At 41.6% G+C, this 17803-nt stretch overlaps 1 protein-coding gene across 1 annotated transcript; it reads right to left on the bottom strand.

Annotated features, from left to right (window-relative positions):
- Positions 1–14211: 14211 nt before the first annotated feature.
- On the bottom strand, positions 14212–16624 carry LOC149393808 (chalcone synthase 1). The gene is made up of 2 exons (XM_089616588.1): positions 16341–16624; positions 14212–15389 (listed from the first exon to the last, which is right to left on the bottom strand). The coding sequence occupies exons 1-2, from the start codon at positions 16516–16518 to the stop codon at positions 14395–14397; spliced, it is 1173 nt and encodes a 390-aa protein (XP_089472714.1). The 5' UTR covers positions 16519–16624; the 3' UTR covers positions 14212–14394.
- Between the last annotated feature and the right edge of the window lie 1179 nt (positions 16625–17803).

Genomic DNA, 17803 nt, shown 5'->3' with positions numbered 1-17803 from the left:
ATTAAACAAAACACATGCACTTTTTTTTCTTCTTTTTTTTTGTTTTTTTTTCAATTTTTTTCAACAGTATTAATCACCGGCGTGGTGTCTATGTATCTAATAAACACGTAGAGACTAGTCAACGAACATGTCACACAATCGTAAAAAAATTTCACTCATATTGACACTCAAGAGTCGCTAACGTTAGTGGGGTTCTTTTTGGGATTTCAAAATTATTGGCTCGGCTTTTTCTGACTAAGTATCGAGAAGGGTAAAATGTTCTGTTTTTTCTGAGTGGGTTCTAATTGATGACATATTCTTGGGTTGGCTTTTTGGCTCAACAAGTTTTTCCTAATGCCTATATCATTCTTACTAGATCAATGTACACTCAATTTCGCTTCAACTAGGGATCAGAGAAAGTTCTAATGTGTTCGGTGTTCTCATTTCAGATAATTGGTTGGACTACTCATCTAGATTCCCTAAGCTTCGAGACATACATCATTCGGGTCTAACACGGAAACACAGCTCAAGAAAGTTCTTTCACACCAAGTAGCTCATGCGTTAATTTCCACAGTAAAAAACTTAAGACTTTCTAGAACATCGGCAAGCCAAGCATTAAGATTCACCTAAACACACAAACTAAACAAAATCCTACTAATATACAAAAAAATTCCCCCCTCCCCCTGCAAATCATTAAGAAATATATACCCCCCCTAGAACTTACATTGTCCAAAATGTAATCGAGAAAAGAAAAACAGGACAGTGGACTTACCTTTGCGGGGGTTGGGGACCACCCCTAATTGTCTCCGTCTCGCCGAGATGGCTCGGCATGGAATGGGTCATTTAAGCCCGGAGGTGGTGTTTGGCTATAGCGATAGCTCGACGGTGTCTAGAAATTTGACGGCTGGCCAGGCTGATATGGTGGAGTGTGATAATAGGTCGGCGGAGGTTGGTGATAGTGAGATGGAGGTTGGTGATAGGGAGGTGGAGGCTGCTGGTAGTGCGGTGGTGGCGGCTGATATTGCGGGGGTGGCGCTTGATATGGATCGTGGTGATAAGGCGGTGGGAACGGGTCTGTGAGCTCTGTTGGGTAGGTGGGGTAGAAAGGCATGTCCGGCTGAGATGGGGGGTCTTGACGTGCGGTCCATGAATCGTAAACGGACCGATGGAATTTGGCTTCAACAACGTGTCGTTGCCCATAAGCTTCTTGAAACGCCCATTGATGTTTGGCCTCGACCGAGCTCGTTGATGTTGTGTCGAACTTCGGGTTGAAATGCCTCGTATGCCCCGTGTCGTGAGCGTATCTCTGTTCTGAATGCCTCGCCTGCAACCCGCTCTGCTTGCGTCTTGCCACAGAGGGATTGAAATTCGTCGGCCATCAAATTCACCAACTCGTCGTAGTTGGCTTGGCTTTGTGGCACGTAATCGTCATCCTCCTCGTCCTCTTCTTCCGCTTCGGGCTCGTCTGGCTCTTCCTCCTCAGGCTCTGCTTGTCGAATGTTGATGAAGCCCCGCCTGTTCGGTTCGGGATCGCCACCCTTCAAGTTTGGGAATTTCAAGAACTTTGTCGGATCAATTAGCCCCGTCAATGCAATCAACTGCTCATTCGCTAAAAAATTGATGCTGGCTGATCTGCATATTGCGGTGATGAGACTCCCATGACCGAGCGATCCTATCTTGCCCCGATTTTCCATTTGGATGATGTGATCATGAAGAATCCGACCAAGATTGATGCCTCGACCCGTTACAATGCAATATAGTAAGGTGAGTCACTTAAATGTGATGCGGTGCTCGTGAGCGCTCGACAGTATCGAGGCGTTAATCCAATATATCCATGCTTTGGCGAAGCGATTTACTTACTTGATCGAGAGGTGCTTCGGAGACTCTCGATGCGTATAGCAGCTCGGTTTGGAATCGTAGACCTCGCCGGGCTTGCAAAGTGTGGTCAACATCTCTGGGAGCCGAGGGTTCAACACCATCGGTGTGTATAAGTCGGCATGTTGAGGAGTAATCCCGAGGATGAGAATGCTTGTGTGACTGCGAATGGCCCGGACCACCTTGACTTGAGCTTTCCAGGGAAGAGTATCAACCGGGAGTTGTATAGAAGGACTTGTTGTCCCGGATTGATCTCTTTTGGTACGATATGCTTGTCATGCCATGCTTTTGTCTTTTCCTTGTATATCCTTGCGTTCTCGAATGCGTCTAAGCGGAACTCGTCGAGTTCGTTGAGTTTGAGGAGTCTCTGCTTCCTGGCTGCCTTGTGGTCGAAGTTAAGGAGTTTCATTGCCCATAACGCTCTGTGCTCGAGTTCCACTGGGAGATGGCACGCCTTGCCATAGACGAGCTTGTATGGCGACATTCCTAACGGGGTTTTGAAGGCTGTCTGGTATACCCAAAGGGCATCGTCGAGTTTATGCGCCCAATCCTTCAATGAGCTTCCCACCGTCTTCTCCAAGATTTTCTTTATGTCTTGGTTGGAGACTTCAGCTTGGCCGTTGGATTGCGGGTGGTAGGCCAGAGCTTTCCGGTGGGTGACACTGTACTTCGCGAGGAGCGCGGAGAATTGGCGGTTGCAGAAGTGAGAGCCTTCGTCGCTCATGACCGCTCGTGGTGTGCCGTGCCTTATGAAGATGTTGTGCTTAAGGAAGTTTAGCACCACCTTCCCATCGTTTGTTGGAGAGGCCTTAGCCTCGACCCACTTTGACACATAGTTGACCGCGAGGAGGATATATTTTTTGCCGTATGAGGATGGGAATGGTCCCAAGAAGTCGATTCTCAACACATCGAATGGCTCTATTTCCAGAATATTTTTCGACAACATCTCGTTCCTGTTGGAAATATTTCCTGTTCTTTGGCATCGATCACACGTCTCCATGAAACATCGGTAGTCACTGAAAATGGTTGGCCAGAAGAAGCCACTCTGAAGCACCTTTACTACCGTGCGGTTGTGCCCGAAATGTCATCTGCACTCTAGAGAATGGTAGTATCAGAGAATAGAAGGAATCTCATCGTCGAGAACGCACCTTCGGATTATCGAGTCTGCGCATTGTCGATAGAGAATCGGCTCTTCCCAATAATATGGGCTCGCGTCGGAGAGAAATCTTTTCTTTTGGTGGTGATTATAGTCTGGTGGCATCTCGTTGTTCACCAAAAAGTTGATGATGACGGCATACCATGTTGTTGCTCTTGCTTCAATCGCCATCACTTTCTCGTCCCGGAAATTGTCGTCGATGGGCATGCTTCGATCGAGTACGTGCGTGAAGTCTTCAATACGCGAGAGATGGTCGGCGACGTTGTTCTCTGTTCCCTGTTTGTCTTTTATCTCCACATCGAACTCCTAAAGAAGGAGAATCCACCGAATGAGCCTTGGCTTTGCATCTTTCTTTTCCATTAAGTACCGGATTGCCGCGTGGTCAGTGTAGACGATGATCTTATTCCCGATGACATAGGGCCGGAATTTGTCAAAGGCAAAAACCACAGCGATGAGCTCTTTCTTTGTGGTGGTGTAGTTGAACTGAGCTTCATTGAGGGTTCGGCTGGCGTAGTATATAGTGTGGAACGCCTTTCCTCTTCGTTGCACAAGGACTGCTCCAACGGCGAAATCGCTGGCGTCGGTCATGATCTCGAATGGCTCACCCCGCTAAAGGGCGACTATTACCGGGGCCGTGCTCAACTTCTCCTTGAGTGTGTTGAACACCTCCATGTACTCGTTGGTGAAGATGAATTTTGCGTCTTTCTCGAGGAGGCCGCATAGAGGCTTTGTGATCTTCGAGAAGTCTTTAATGAATCTCCGATAAAACCCCGCATGCCCCAGAAAACTCCGCACGCCTTTGACTGAGATGGGTGGGAGTAACTTCTCAATCATTGCAATCTTCGATCGATCCACTTCCAGCCCTTATGATGATACGCGGTGGCCTAGAACGATCCCCTCTTTCACCATAAAATGACACTTCTCCCAATTGAGGACGAGATTTGTCTCCACGCATCGATCTAAAACCTTGGAAAAGTTCTCGAGACACACATCGTAAGTGGAACCAAAGACAGAGAAGTCGTCCATAAATACCTCAATTGTGCGGTCGATCATGTCCGAGAAAATGGCCATCATGCATCTCTGGAATGTCAAAGGTGCATTACACAAGCCGAAGGGCATTCGCCGAAAAGCGAAGGTGCCGTACAGACATGTGAATGTCATCTTCTCGTGGTCCTCGGGCGCTATAGCGATCTGGTTGTATCCGGAGTAGCCATCGAGGAAGCAGTTATACTCGTGGCCGGCGAGTCGATCGAGCATTTGATCGATGAAGGGGTGAGGGAAGTGATCTTTCCGAGTGGCGGCATTGAGCTTCCGGTAATCCATGCAAATTTTGAAATCGATGACAGTTCTCGTCGGGATGAGCTCGTTGTTGTTGTTCCATATCACCGTCATTCCACCTTTCTTCGGGACACATTGGACCGGGTTGACCCAAGAACTGTCAGAGATGGGGTAGATCACTCCGGCGTCAAGCCACTTCAAAATTTCTTTGCGCACCACTTCTTTCATTGCCGGATTGAGCCTTCGTTGATGCTCTACGGAGGGCCGGACATTGTCTTCCATAAGGATGCGATGCATGCAATAGGATGGACTTATTCCTTTGATGTCGGAAAGAGTCCATCTGATCGCATGCATATGGGCCCGCAACACTCGTAACAATTTGTCCTCTTGCTCGGCGTTAAGGTGATCGGAGATGATGACATGTAGCGCTTTCTTATCTCTGAGAAACGCGTAGAGAAGGTGACTAGGTAGCTCCTTTAGCTTGAGCTCTGGGGGTTCCTCTATGGATGGCTTGACCGGTTTTGAACTTGCCCCCAATTCCTCAAATTATCTCCTCTTGTTGGCTTCGAACCCGTCCATATGTACATCGCGTACTCTAAGGCTGCACATGTAACAAGAAGCTAATCGGGGTCAAAACGGAGCATAATCGAAGAAAAGAAGCGAAGAAAACATTTTTTCCAACTCCGCACGCTGCGAGGTCCATTTCGCGCACCGCTTGGAGTGGAAATTCTACACCAAAAGCCACAGAGTCTTACGCGCGAACCGCGCGGAAGCGAAAAGAAGGACAGCGCGACGCGCAGGGTGAAGCGCGCGTCGCGCGGTCGTCCTGACAGACTTCGTTTTCTTCAATTTTTTTTAGCAATTCTCAGCCATTGGATGGGATTTGAAGGCTTAGATTGCTCTGAAAACAAGCCCATTCAACATTAAAAAGACCAATGTACTCAGAAGAAGGCATGCATGGAATGAGATTTTTAGAATCTATCAAGAACATCTTTTCATTTTCTTAGTTTTTCATTATTTTTTCCAAAATTTCCAGACTTGTTCATACTTGTGGCTCCAATTTGAAGAGAAGGAGAGAGCTGCAGAGTTCTACCATTTTGCTATAATCCTAATCAAAGTGTTCTATTCTCTAAACTCTTATATTTTTAATTCAATTTCCCCATATGCTTATGATGTTTCTTGATGTATTGTTCTTGTGTTCATATTTAAGTATTTTTATTGTCATGGTTATTAATATGAACTAGTCTCATGTAGGGCTATGGTGTAGCGGGTTCATTACGATGTAGGATTCATGATATTAGAATTGTTAGGTTGTTGTTTTTCTCATCACTTTTACTTAATCCATAACTATGCTTGATGCTTGTATGAATGTCATGAACTCATGCTTGTTTTATGTTCAACTCTAATGCTTGAGAAAGATTATGTTGTTGTGTTTTTGTGTGGGTTACTGGAATTCATTCCTAGGCTTATCTAGCTAGGTTGTTTTAGACTCGTGAGAATACTCTTGTTTTTTAATGCTAGCCGTGCTTGTTAGGAGTTGAGATCGAGAGATGATATTCCGGTATCGGTTTAGGTTGTTAGATTCTTAAGAGAGATCTATCAATTCGATTAAAGTGAGTATGAGTAGTGAAAAGTGTGAATCTCAATAGCTTGTTCCTTTTCTTAATTCAGCGAATCCAAGTTGTTTTGTGAACCCGTGAACCATAGTCCTTCCCTTCATCCAATATAATTTTTTTGCATCTAGTTTTTTTTTTTAATTTTGTGACGTGTTAGTGAATTTTTGTGACAACAATTCAATCAACTATATTTAGTTCTATATTAGCTTGCGATACCCGTTTTTTGGACAGCGCGGCGCGTAGAAATAAGCACGCGGCGCGCAGACCCGAAAAAACTGTTTTTAAAAACGTGAAAATTCATTCTCCCCTCATTTCTTCTCCGAAAATTTTCTCCTCCCTAGCCCATTTTCTCTCCAACTCTCAAATTGTTTCGAAATCAAACACATTTTTAGAGACGTAATCACTTGTATATCACATCCTACTCAACATTGTGGTGATTCTCTCTTTGATTTCACTCTCATTCCTCCATTCATATCCAAGGATTACAAGGTAACATTTCTAAATTCGAATTTTTTTGGAGGATTCATGATATTTGGACTGTACTAGGGTGTTTTTGATGCTTAATTGGTTGTGGAAGTTCCATTTGGGTGTTCATAATTCAAGTATTTTGTTGGAATTGGCATGCACACTAGGTGTTCGATGAAATACCCGAGTGAAAATCCTTGCACGAAAATAGACATATGCTATGTGATTTTTGAAATTTGTGTTTGAGGGGGGTAGACAAGTTCTTGATATAAGCATTAGCTCCAACAACGTTCACTTATTACGTGCGTATTTGTGTAGATGCACCGAGCGTCATCGTCGCGTACCCAACCCAAGAGAGTCCGTCGAACGGGAGTTGCATTGCCTTGACCATCGACATTGCTCGAGGGTGCGGGAGACGTGTGAGACGTTATCTCTAAAAAGAGGTTAATTTCCGAGCGCACCGTAGAGCCCACTCGACAATGCGAAGACATGGTGGCTCAAATCGAGGCTCTTGGGTGGGGAAATTTGTGCAACATCACTACTTCGGCCTCACCAAAACTTGTCCGAGAATTCTACGCCAATCTCTCAGTGACGGAAGGCAATGTAGTTAGTGTCCAGAATGTGAGCATCAACATCTCACCGGCCGCTCTCAACGCATATCTCGGCATCCCGGAGCCCGAGAATGACGACTACTTCAACCTCACGATCCAACCGCAATGGGAAATGTGGATCCGTTTGCTTGCCTACCCCGGTGCCACGTACAAGACGAAGATCATACACGGGCAATTAGTCCCAAGCTTCCTCCCGATCTCGAGTATCAACCGCTTCGCCAAGGCATGGCAATATTTCATTTGTGCCTCGATCCTCCCAAACTTGCGGCCGCACCAACTCGACCACCAACGACTAGCTCTATTGGCGTGCATCGTTACGGGAAAAAGGATCAACATTGGGAGGCGGCTCATACGTGAAAGATTCTTGTTTTGCGAGAGACGTGACACCGATGTCACGCTTGGCCAAGGCGAGCTAATCACGCAATTCTTCCTCGACGCCAAGCTCAAAATTCCAAACTCCGAGCAACGTGTAACGCTTGGAGCCCCGATCAATGAGGAGAAGATTATGAAGCTTTCGCAATGGAAGCATGGGCAAGCACACCCACGCGGCTGGGGATTTACCGACGTCTCGGAGCGCTATCAAGTGGGCCCCAACGCTCCTATCTTCGACGAGCCCGACGTTGAGCAGCCACAGCCACCGGGCCGAGCTGAAGGACCACCAGCAGGGAACCATAATCAAGATCTAATGGCCATGATGCAAAACTTTGTGCAACAATTGGGCCGCATCAACGACAACGTGCTCACCCTCGGTAACCGGACTAACTTGCTTGGGAGCTTCCTCAACGATTTCGGGGAACGCGCACGGGAGCGGGACGAATTTCATCGGAGTGTCTACAATCAATGGACGTCTCACCAACACCAATATTACGCCCCTCCTCTCGATGCGAGTACCGGTGTCTATCCCGACGTCCCCGTCTACCCGGCCTACCCACAACGCCTCATGGAGCCATATCCCTTCTATCCTCCATGGGAGCCAATCCAATACGTTCCTCCCGAAGCCGACGATGACAACGATGACGAGGACGAGGAGTATGACGAGAACGAGTAGGGGAGTTTGACCACCCCCGCGAGGTATGGTACTTTTCTCCCGTTCTATTTACATTGAGGACAATGTGTGTTCTAAGTTTGGGGGGGGGGGGGAGTTTTTCTTGTCTTGCGGGGTGTGTTTGTACGTAAATCGGATAGTTTAATTTCATTTTTCTTTGTGTGGTTTCTAGTAGAATTTATGCTCAATTGCCAATGATCCACTTGTGATAGCCAATGATATTAAAATCTTCAATCTTAGATAGTGAAAATAGACCCATTTGCTACCTTGTGTGAAAGAAGTTTAGTGAGCTAGGTTGTTGCCAAAAATAGACCTAAATTTTGTATGTCTCAAAGCTTAGGAAACTTTGAGGAGTAGTCTAGCCGAACGTTTGAAAGAGAACACCGAACACACTAGAACCCTCTCCGATCCCTAATTGAGGCGAAATTAAGTGCACATTGATCTAGCGAGGATGATTTAGGCATTAGGTATAGCCCGTCAAGCCAAAAAGCCAACCCATGTTTGTCTATCCTTTAGAACCCACTCACAAAAGGCCAAACACTATATATTCTCGATACTTAGTCAGAAAAAGCTGAGCCGATGATTTGAAAATCTCACAAAGAACCCCATTGACTTTAGCGACTCTTGAGTGACATGAGTGAATTCTTTCTATTTTATGACATGTTCTCCGACTAGTCTCTACGTGTTTTATAGTCCATTAGACACCACGCCGGTGATTAGTTATTTTTTCAGCATTTTATTGTTATATACCGAAAAAAAGAGAAAAATATATCTGAAAAAAAAGTGTTTATTTTTATGTTGGCGTGGTGTTCTATGTTTTCGTTTTAGAGACTTGTCGTTTGTTTTTTTGTTGAGTCGAAGTTTGGGGAGAAAAACACGGGAAATAAAAACACTAAGTAAAACGTTCTCGTTGGCCGAAATTTGATTCCAAGAACGTAGAGATGGGCGAGTGAGTGAACTTCATGTGAAAGTTGTATTTTTTGGTGAGATTTGAGTCACTAAAGTTGATGTTTGAGCCACTAAAATTCCATTTCCATACCTTTGACCTTACCTTGAACATTACAAGCCTTTTAAGACCTAATTGACGAGCTAGAATTGAGGTGTGCACATTAGAACAGAGAAGAGAGGGCATATGGTTGTGTCAAATTGAAACTAAATTCTATTCATTTTTGATTTTGTGTTCTCTTGATGGCGATTGGAAAGACTATGAGACTAGGATTCCGAAAGTTCATGAGATGATAAGCATTGTAAAATAGGTCTAAGGTGACATGAGCTCACGAGATTGCTTTCCCATTTAGTAGTCGGTTTAAAAACTTGAAAATGTGGGTTTTCATGTCTATATAAATTTGAGTTGAGGCATTGACAAGTGTTTGAGGAAAAAAAATTTAGCATTAGAATTCTATCCAGATAGTTCATCTTTCTTTCTTTTTTTATCTTTTGATTTGTGTGTGTTTCATTTTCTTTTGTTACTTGAGGACAAGTCACGGTTTAAGTTTGAGAGGATTTGATAGGTGCGTTAATCACGCGTAAACTCCTATTTCCTGAGCTTAAAACCAATGAGTCGTCAAGGATTTTAATTATCTCTAGAGTGTTTTTGATGGATTTTCAGGTCTATATGAGTTCAACTAGTGTTTGGGGTCTCAATATAGAAAAATAAGCTAATCGGAGTCAAAACATAGCAAAAACGAAGAAAAGAAGCGAAGAAAACATTTTTTCCAACTCCGCGTGCCGCGAGGTCCGTTTCGCGCACCGCGTGGAGTGGAAATTCTGCACCAAAAGCCACAGAGTCTTACGCGCGAACCGCGCGGAAGCGAAAAGAAGAACCGCGCGGCGCGCAGGGTGAAGCGCGCGGCGTGCGGTCGTCCTGACAGACTTCGTTTTCTTCAAATTTTTTTAGCAATTCTCAGCCATTGGATGAGATTTGAAGGCTTAGATTGCTCTGAAAACAGGCCCATTCAACATTAAAAAGACCAATGTACTCAGAAGAAGGCATGCATGGAATGAGATTTTTAGAATCTATCAAGAACATCTTTTCATTTTCTTAGTTTTTCATTATTTTTTCCAAAATTTCCAGACTTGTTCATACTTGTGGCTCCAATTTGAAGAGAAGGAGAGAGCTGCAGAGTTCTACCATTTTGCTACAATCCTAATCAAAGTGTTCTATTCTCTAAACTCTTATATTTTTAATTCAAGTTCCCCATATGCTTATGATGTTTCTTGATGTGTTGTTCTTGTGTTCATCTTTAAGTATTTTTATTGTCATGGTTATTAATATGAACTAGTCTCATGTAGGGCTATGGTGTAGCGGGTTCATTACGATGTAGGATTCATGATATTAGAATTGTTAGGTTGTTGTTTTTCTCATCACTTTTACTTAATCCATAACTATGCTTGATGCTTGTATGAATGTCATGAACTCATGCTTGTTTTATGTTCAACTCTAATGCTTGAGAAAGATTATGTTGTTGTGTTTTTGTGTGGGTTACTGGAATTCATTCCTAGGCTTATCTAGCTAGGTTGTTTTAGACTCGTGAGAATACTCTTGTTTTTTAATGCTAGCCGTGCTTGTTAGGAGTTGAGATCGAGAGATGATATTCCGGTATCGGTTTAGGTTGTTAGATGCTTGAGAGAGATCTATCAATTCGATTAAAGTGAGTATGAGTAGTGAAAAGTGTGAATCTCAATAGCTCGTTTCTTTTCTTAATTCAGCGAATCCAAGTTGTTTTGTGAACCCATGAACCATAGTCCTTCCGTTTATCCAATAGAATTTTTGTGCATCTAGTTTTTTTTTTAATTTTGTGACGTGTTAGTGATTTTTTTGTGACAACAATTCAATCAACTATATTTAGCTAATCCTCAAGGGATCGACTCGTTCTTACGATTTATTACTATTGCGACCACATGCACTTGCGTGTGCGAGAACATTCACAACAAAGACGTTGGAGACGACTTCTTCGTCTTGCAGTCGTAGCTTGAGCTCTCCCTTCTGAACATCGATCCGTGCACCTCCGGTGGCTAGGAATGGTCTTCCCAGGATGATGGGAATGTTCCTATTTTCCTCCATGTCGAGTACTACGAAATCCGCGGGGAAGATGAACTTGTCCACCTTGACGAGGACATCTTCGATTATCACTCGGGGGTGCTTGATGGATCTGTCTGCCAGTTGGAGCGTGAACCGTGTAGGTTTTACCTCGCCAACGCCAAGTTTTTGGAATATGGAAAACGGCATGAGGTTGATGCTGGCTCCCAGGTCGCATATGGCTTTCTCGTAATTGGCATTCTCAAGATGAACATCGTTTGCATGAGGGCAATCGTCAGTATAGTGCGGCCCGATACACCAAAAACACTGCTCCGGTGTAGTTTGTGCGACGTTGGCAGTAGCTCTCATCTCTTGAAACTACTTCTTCAGATTCACCATTTGAGTCAGAACTTCTTTTAATACTCTTGCTTTGTTGTCAGTCGTAGCCGCTTGTGCTATCGCGGGGTCGGCTTTCATGAGTCTCCTCTCTACCGGGCATTGCTCATTGGAGCATGCTAGTTCTTCAAGAAAGGCGTGGAACTTCGATGGAGTTTTGGTTAGTACCGTGCCTCCTGCGGCAGTGTTAACCAATGTTTTTGTCGATGTAAGGAGTCCGTAATAGAATGTCTGGATCTGGACCGGTAAGGTGATCTCATGGTGGGGAGACTTCCTCAACATCACTTTGAATCTTGCCCAGGCTTCGGGAAGCGATTCTCCATCCCATTGCCCGAAACTGTGGATCTCGTTTCTCAGGCGAGCAGTGTTCTCAAAGGGGAAGAACTTTTCTAGGAAGGTGTTGCACAGACCTTCCCATGTGTTGATGGAATCGGCAGGCAGGGAATTCAGCCATGCTTTCGCTCGGTCGCGAAGCGAAAATGGGAACAAACGACGACGGATAGCGTCGGCGGCAACGTTATGGATCTGGAACGTGCTGCACAATTCATTGAAGTTCGCGATGTGTTCATTCGGGTCTTCGCTTGGGGCTCCTGAGAACTGATTCTGTTGAATCATATTAATCGTTCCCGTCTTGATCTCGAAACCTCGGTTCCCATCAATGGCTGGATTGACTATCGCTGAGCGATACCCATGAGTGGTGGATAGAACGTAGTCAAGGAGCGGTTTCTCTTCTTCAGCCATGATCAATTCTTCGATGTATTGCTTCTTCTCTTTTCTGTTTTGCTTGCACGTTTTCTCTATCTCAAGATCGATTGGAAGAAGACTTGATTCAACGTCCTTTCGCATGTACCTTCACAAGTAAACACGAAAATAGATGAGAAACAAAATTAAAATAAAGTTCAAATTGAAACTAGTGAATTGAATCTCAATTGAAGACTTAGCCAAAAACTTGTTGCGTAATTCTCGCACACGCAAGTGCACGTGACCACAAAAGTAGTAATTCACAAGAGCGAGTTGATCCCACGAGGACTAAGCTAAATTAAAGATTCAAATTTCACTAGCACGAAGAGAACTTAGGAAAATGTTGTTGAATGGAAAACAAAATTTATAAACACGTAAGTAAATAAATAAATAGAGAGCAACGGGTTATATAAACAGAGAGAAGTAAAGACTATGGTTTCACAAGCTCATTCTATGGTTTGGATTCATGGAAATTACGCACGACTTTTATCATTCACACTTTGCTAATCACACTCACGTTGATCGTATCACTAAACTTCTCTCAAGCATCTAGCGACCTAAGCCTATGCCAAAGTTTTATCTTTCGATCTCAACTCCTAAAAACAAGGCAAGCAATGAACACAGAAGCATACACACGATTCTATAACAACCTATCTATATCTAGCATAGGAATGTATTATAGTAATTCAAATCACGCCCGGTAACAATCTAATATTTTTCAAGCATTAAATTGAAGTACGAATCATGCACAAGGTAGTTACTCTTATACAAGCATTAAATATAGACTTGAATTAAACAAAGCGACAAGAATGAAAACAATTCTACACTATTATAATATGGAATCCATAACCGGTTCATAATCTCGCCACGCCATAGCCCTTAGATGGTTTAGTTCACATGATGAGAAGAATAGAGATAAAAGAAGAAGATGAACAACTCAAAAACAAATAAACCAACGAAATTATTTTCATTAAAAAAATATGGAGTTCAAGAGATTAAAAGAAGGGGATTGGAACTGTGAAATAACGATGAACGAAATCGATGAAGACGGCGCTTCAATCTCTGTCTCTCCAAAAAGCTCTAAGTAGCCAAACAACCTAAGAAAAATAATAACAAAACAAAAGATGTCTTTCTAGGTTACAAAGGTAGGATTTATATGTTTCTAGCCTAATTTCGGAGTCATCTGGGCCACTTAATGAGATCCAATGGCCCAGATTTAATAAAAAACGCATGATCAGCATCCCAACTCGGCTCCATCGCGCCGACACGGTCAAGTGTCACGGTATATCGCGCCGCTCTACGTCGCCGTCGCGCCGCGATGCTGAACGGGAATGACTGCCATCTGTGATGGGTTTTTCTGACGCCACGCTGATGTCTTATGGCGCCGCTCTGATTAATACCGTGCCGCGATTACTTATAAAAACCTAACTTCAAAAGCTGAAGAAAACAAAAACACTAAAGATCTCCCAAGGAGAGATCACAAGAAAGAGAAATTTCATAGTAGCCCTAATTACTAGCTAAATATCATTAGACCCACTATTTTAAATATATATGAAATTAGATTTATGTTCTATTTTTGGAAAAAATACCACTTAATACAATTTTCTAATAAAAAAAGAATTTTACACTTATCTAACTCTCACGATTATCACATTTTTGACAACCTTCGATGATTTTTGACGAAAACTCGCAGAACTAATTTTAAGAAAAATCAAATTTTCTTTTCATTTTTGACAAAGAGGGTACCCCTCTCTCTCTCTCTCTCTACACACACATATATATATATATATATATATATATATATATACACACACATATATATATACATATATATATATATACATATATATATATATACATATAGACACACACACACTATAATAAAATAGAGCAACGTAAATGCCCTATGATCTCTCTTAGGGAAGAATAAAATAGACTTAACTTTGCAAGGTATTTTTGTTAGATTGTAATAGTATTTTCTTAAATATATTTTGCTCAAACAATATGACTTGAATCATAATATGCTAATGTTTGTGGGTAACTGTTTTAGTTTTTATTCATCATAATGCAATACAGCATTTGATAGTGTTGAGAAACACCAAACATAACAAGAAATTACTTAATAAAATTAAAAGCAAATGATAAAATACAATAAGGGGAAAGATGATATCAAATGAAGAAACAACCATATAGAAGTCAAACATAAAGTACGGCTAATTAGTAGCCACACTGTGGAGAACTACGGTCTCAACGGTGAGTCCGGGACCAAACCCGAACAGGACTCCCCACTCAAGCCCTTCTCCGGTTGTCTTGAGCCCGTCTTGCGCACACTTCTTCCTCATCTCATCCAATATGAACAAGACACACGCGCTCGACATGTTCCCATAGTCGCTGAGCACTTGTCTCGTAGCCCTCAGCTTCTCGGCCTTGAGGCCCAATTTGAGCTCCACTTGGTCAAGAATTGCGGGCCCACCTGGATGTGCAATCCAAAATAAGGAGTTCCAGTCGGAAATGCCCAACGGCTTGAAAGCCTCAACTAGGCTCTTCTCAATGTTCTTCGAAATGAGCCCGGGAACATCCTTGAGAAGGTGAAATGTGAGCCCAACTTCGCGAAGGTGTCCATCGATCGCCCCATCACTATCGGGGAGAATGGTTTGGGATGCCGAGACCAACTCAAACAAGGGTTTCTCGATATCAGGAATCGGGTCAGCCCCAATGATGATGGCGGCTGCGCCGTCACCAAAAAGGGCCTGTCCCACAAGGCTGTCAAGGTGGGCATCGCTGGGCCCACGAAAAGTGACAGCGGTGACCTCAGAGCAGACGACAAGGACGCGAGCTCCTCTGTTGTTTTCGGCCAAGTCTTTAGCGAGACGGAGGACCGTGCCGCCAGCGAAGCAACCTTGTTGGTACATCATGAGGCGCTTCACAGAGGGTCGGAGCCCCAAAAGCTTGGTGAGCTGATAGTCAGCGCCGGGCATGTCAACGCCGCTAGTTGTGCAAAACACCAAGTGAGTGATCTTTGACTTTGGTTGTCCCCATTCTTTGATGGCCTTTGTTGCAGCTTCTTTTCCCAACCTTGGCACTTCCACAACCACCATGTCTTGCCTTGCATCCAAGGAAGGAGCCTCATAAGCACACACACTCGGATTTTCCTTGAGAATCTCCTCATTCAAGTACATGTAACGTTTCTTGATCATTGATTTTTCACCTGCAAGTTTAAAGGCCATAAAAAGATCAAAAGAGAGTATTTTATGATGACAAATATTGTAAAAGCAAAGAGAAATGTCCTATTATGTGCTCCTGTATTTAATTTTGATTCCCGGGCAGATAAAATATAATTTCTTACAATAAACATAATATTGTTTCCTACTTAAATTGCAATTTATCCATAGCTCCCTCAATAAATTATTGTTTCCTTCTTACAAAGTTTTTATTCACCCAACTACACTCTTTCCCCGACGGAAACCAAAACCGTCCTGGAATGTTGAAAAAACACACTCTTACATCGGGAGTTTACAAGACGGTTTTTGAAAAATTTCGTGGAAAGTCATTCATGTAAGTGAGTATTTGTAGTAGTGATTTTAGTTATTTTCAAAAACTAAGAGCATGTTGGTTCTCCTCTCAAAAACTGTTTTTGAGTTGAAAAAATTGAAAACAAAAATTGAAAACATGTTTGAATTTTTGAAGTTGTTTTGGAAAAAAGTAAAGAAAACTGAAAACAAATAAAAGGTGTTTTTGAAAAAAAAAATTATTCTCTTCTCTCCTCTTTCTCCTCATCTTCTCTTTTCATTCTTTCAAAAACAAAAATGAAAACTATACCAAACACTTTTTTCAGTTTTTTCACTTTCTCAAAAACAAAAATGAAAACTGTACCAAACAGCTTTTTGAAAACAATTACAAAACAGTTTTTCAGTACAACTATAAAAATTAGAAAACAGAAAACAAAAACTTTTTGAGTTAACTACCAAACACAACCTAAAATTTAATATATTTCTAACTCGAGCCGTACCGGTATCAAAATACATAAAAATAGGTAAATGTTGCAAATCCATATATAACAAATTGTTTTGTGAAACGGAAAATTTATTTTGCACGAATAATACACAAAAAACATTACATATTCTCAAAATCGACATAATTAAGATAAAATTATACTTACACATTCGCTTGAATTTTTCCTTCAGCTCGACTTTGTGCTCACTATTGGTGATACGGAAATAATAATCCGGGTAAGTGCTTTGATCAACGCAATTGGGCGGTGTGGCAGTCCCAATCGCCATCACAGTCGCTGGTCCCTCAGCCCGTTGAGCCTTGCGAACTTCCTCCACAGTCACCATCTTTTCTTTTTGAGAATAATATTAAGAAAATTATAAACTCACAAATTACCGGATGAAACTGCCGAAGTAGTTCTTAAATGGTACAATAAATCTGCTGTAATTTGGGTGGTACGAAAAATAGTGTGACAAGGTCCTGTATTTATACCATATGATATGAGGAATATATAGAAAGGTGTGGTAGATAGGAGTCACGTGCTAAACTTGTTACCTTATGAAGAGCCGAGTCAATTGCAATTCCAACAAACTTTCGAGAGTTTGGTTAGGTAAAACCATCACTGCACATATGTATGAATGATCAGATTCACTAATAAATAAATAAACACCAAATCTTTTGCCAACATGCCACATCCGAGCATGTGTTATTGTAATTTTTTCTTTGATAGATCGCAGTGTATGACAATTTTTAATCTAATTCGAAGGTATATATAAGGCTTAAATTGTCCTATATTGTATAACAAAGACCTTGTATATGTATAATGTATTCCATTTAATATAATGTATATAAAGCGAAAACGATTATAGTACATGTATTTCGTAATTAACATGTAATTACTAAAGCATTTTTAGACTTACATGGAGATGGAGCACTTAGTTTATCTTAAGTAGTCTAAGAATTTAAGAATTCAAAATATATACTTTCACGATATATATATTTTGAAAAATGTTAAAAAAATATATAAAAATAAATTTCATGAAACATTAGAATTACATTTGAGCTTTCAAAACTTTGATTAACTGAGGTGATCATTGTCTTAAATTTTTGTAGCAATGTTAGCCATATTGACTGTCTAAAACTGAAAAACAATTCCGTAATCGAAGCAATGAATGAGTATATCATTATTTATTTTCACAGATGTAAGATCTCTATGTCTTAATTATTATTTCATTGATTCTCCCTCTCTCTCTCTCAATTATTATTTCATTGACTCTCTCTCTCTCTCTCTCTCTCTCTCTCTCTATATATATATATATATATATATATATATATATATATATATGTATATAGAACTCTAAACAATTTTAAAGTTCTTGTATATCAATAGCTAAAAAAATAGCTATTCTTTTAGAATTATGCTTATAATATCTTATTGTGTTTGGTATGAAGTAGATTACTAATTCTGTGATTAACTAAAATAATAATTTATGTAATTTTTGGAATTTAACATTAAAAATCAACTAAAATTTACAATAAAGAATATATTTTATTATTTGTCAAACTGAAGGGTTAATTTAATAATAAAATTAGAAGTAGAGTAGTGTTATCGCTCCGTTCCGGGCCTCCAAA

The sequence above is a fragment of the Urtica dioica genome, chromosome 6 (genome assembly GCF_054948205.1).
Source record: "Urtica dioica subsp. dioica isolate 48M chromosome 6, U.dioica_male_clone48M_v1_H2, whole genome shotgun sequence".
NCBI classification, from domain to species: domain Eukaryota; kingdom Viridiplantae; phylum Streptophyta; class Magnoliopsida; order Rosales; family Urticaceae; genus Urtica; species Urtica dioica.
The sequence above is the reverse complement of the archived record's forward strand: the minus strand, read 5'-3'. Positions and strand labels throughout refer to the sequence as shown.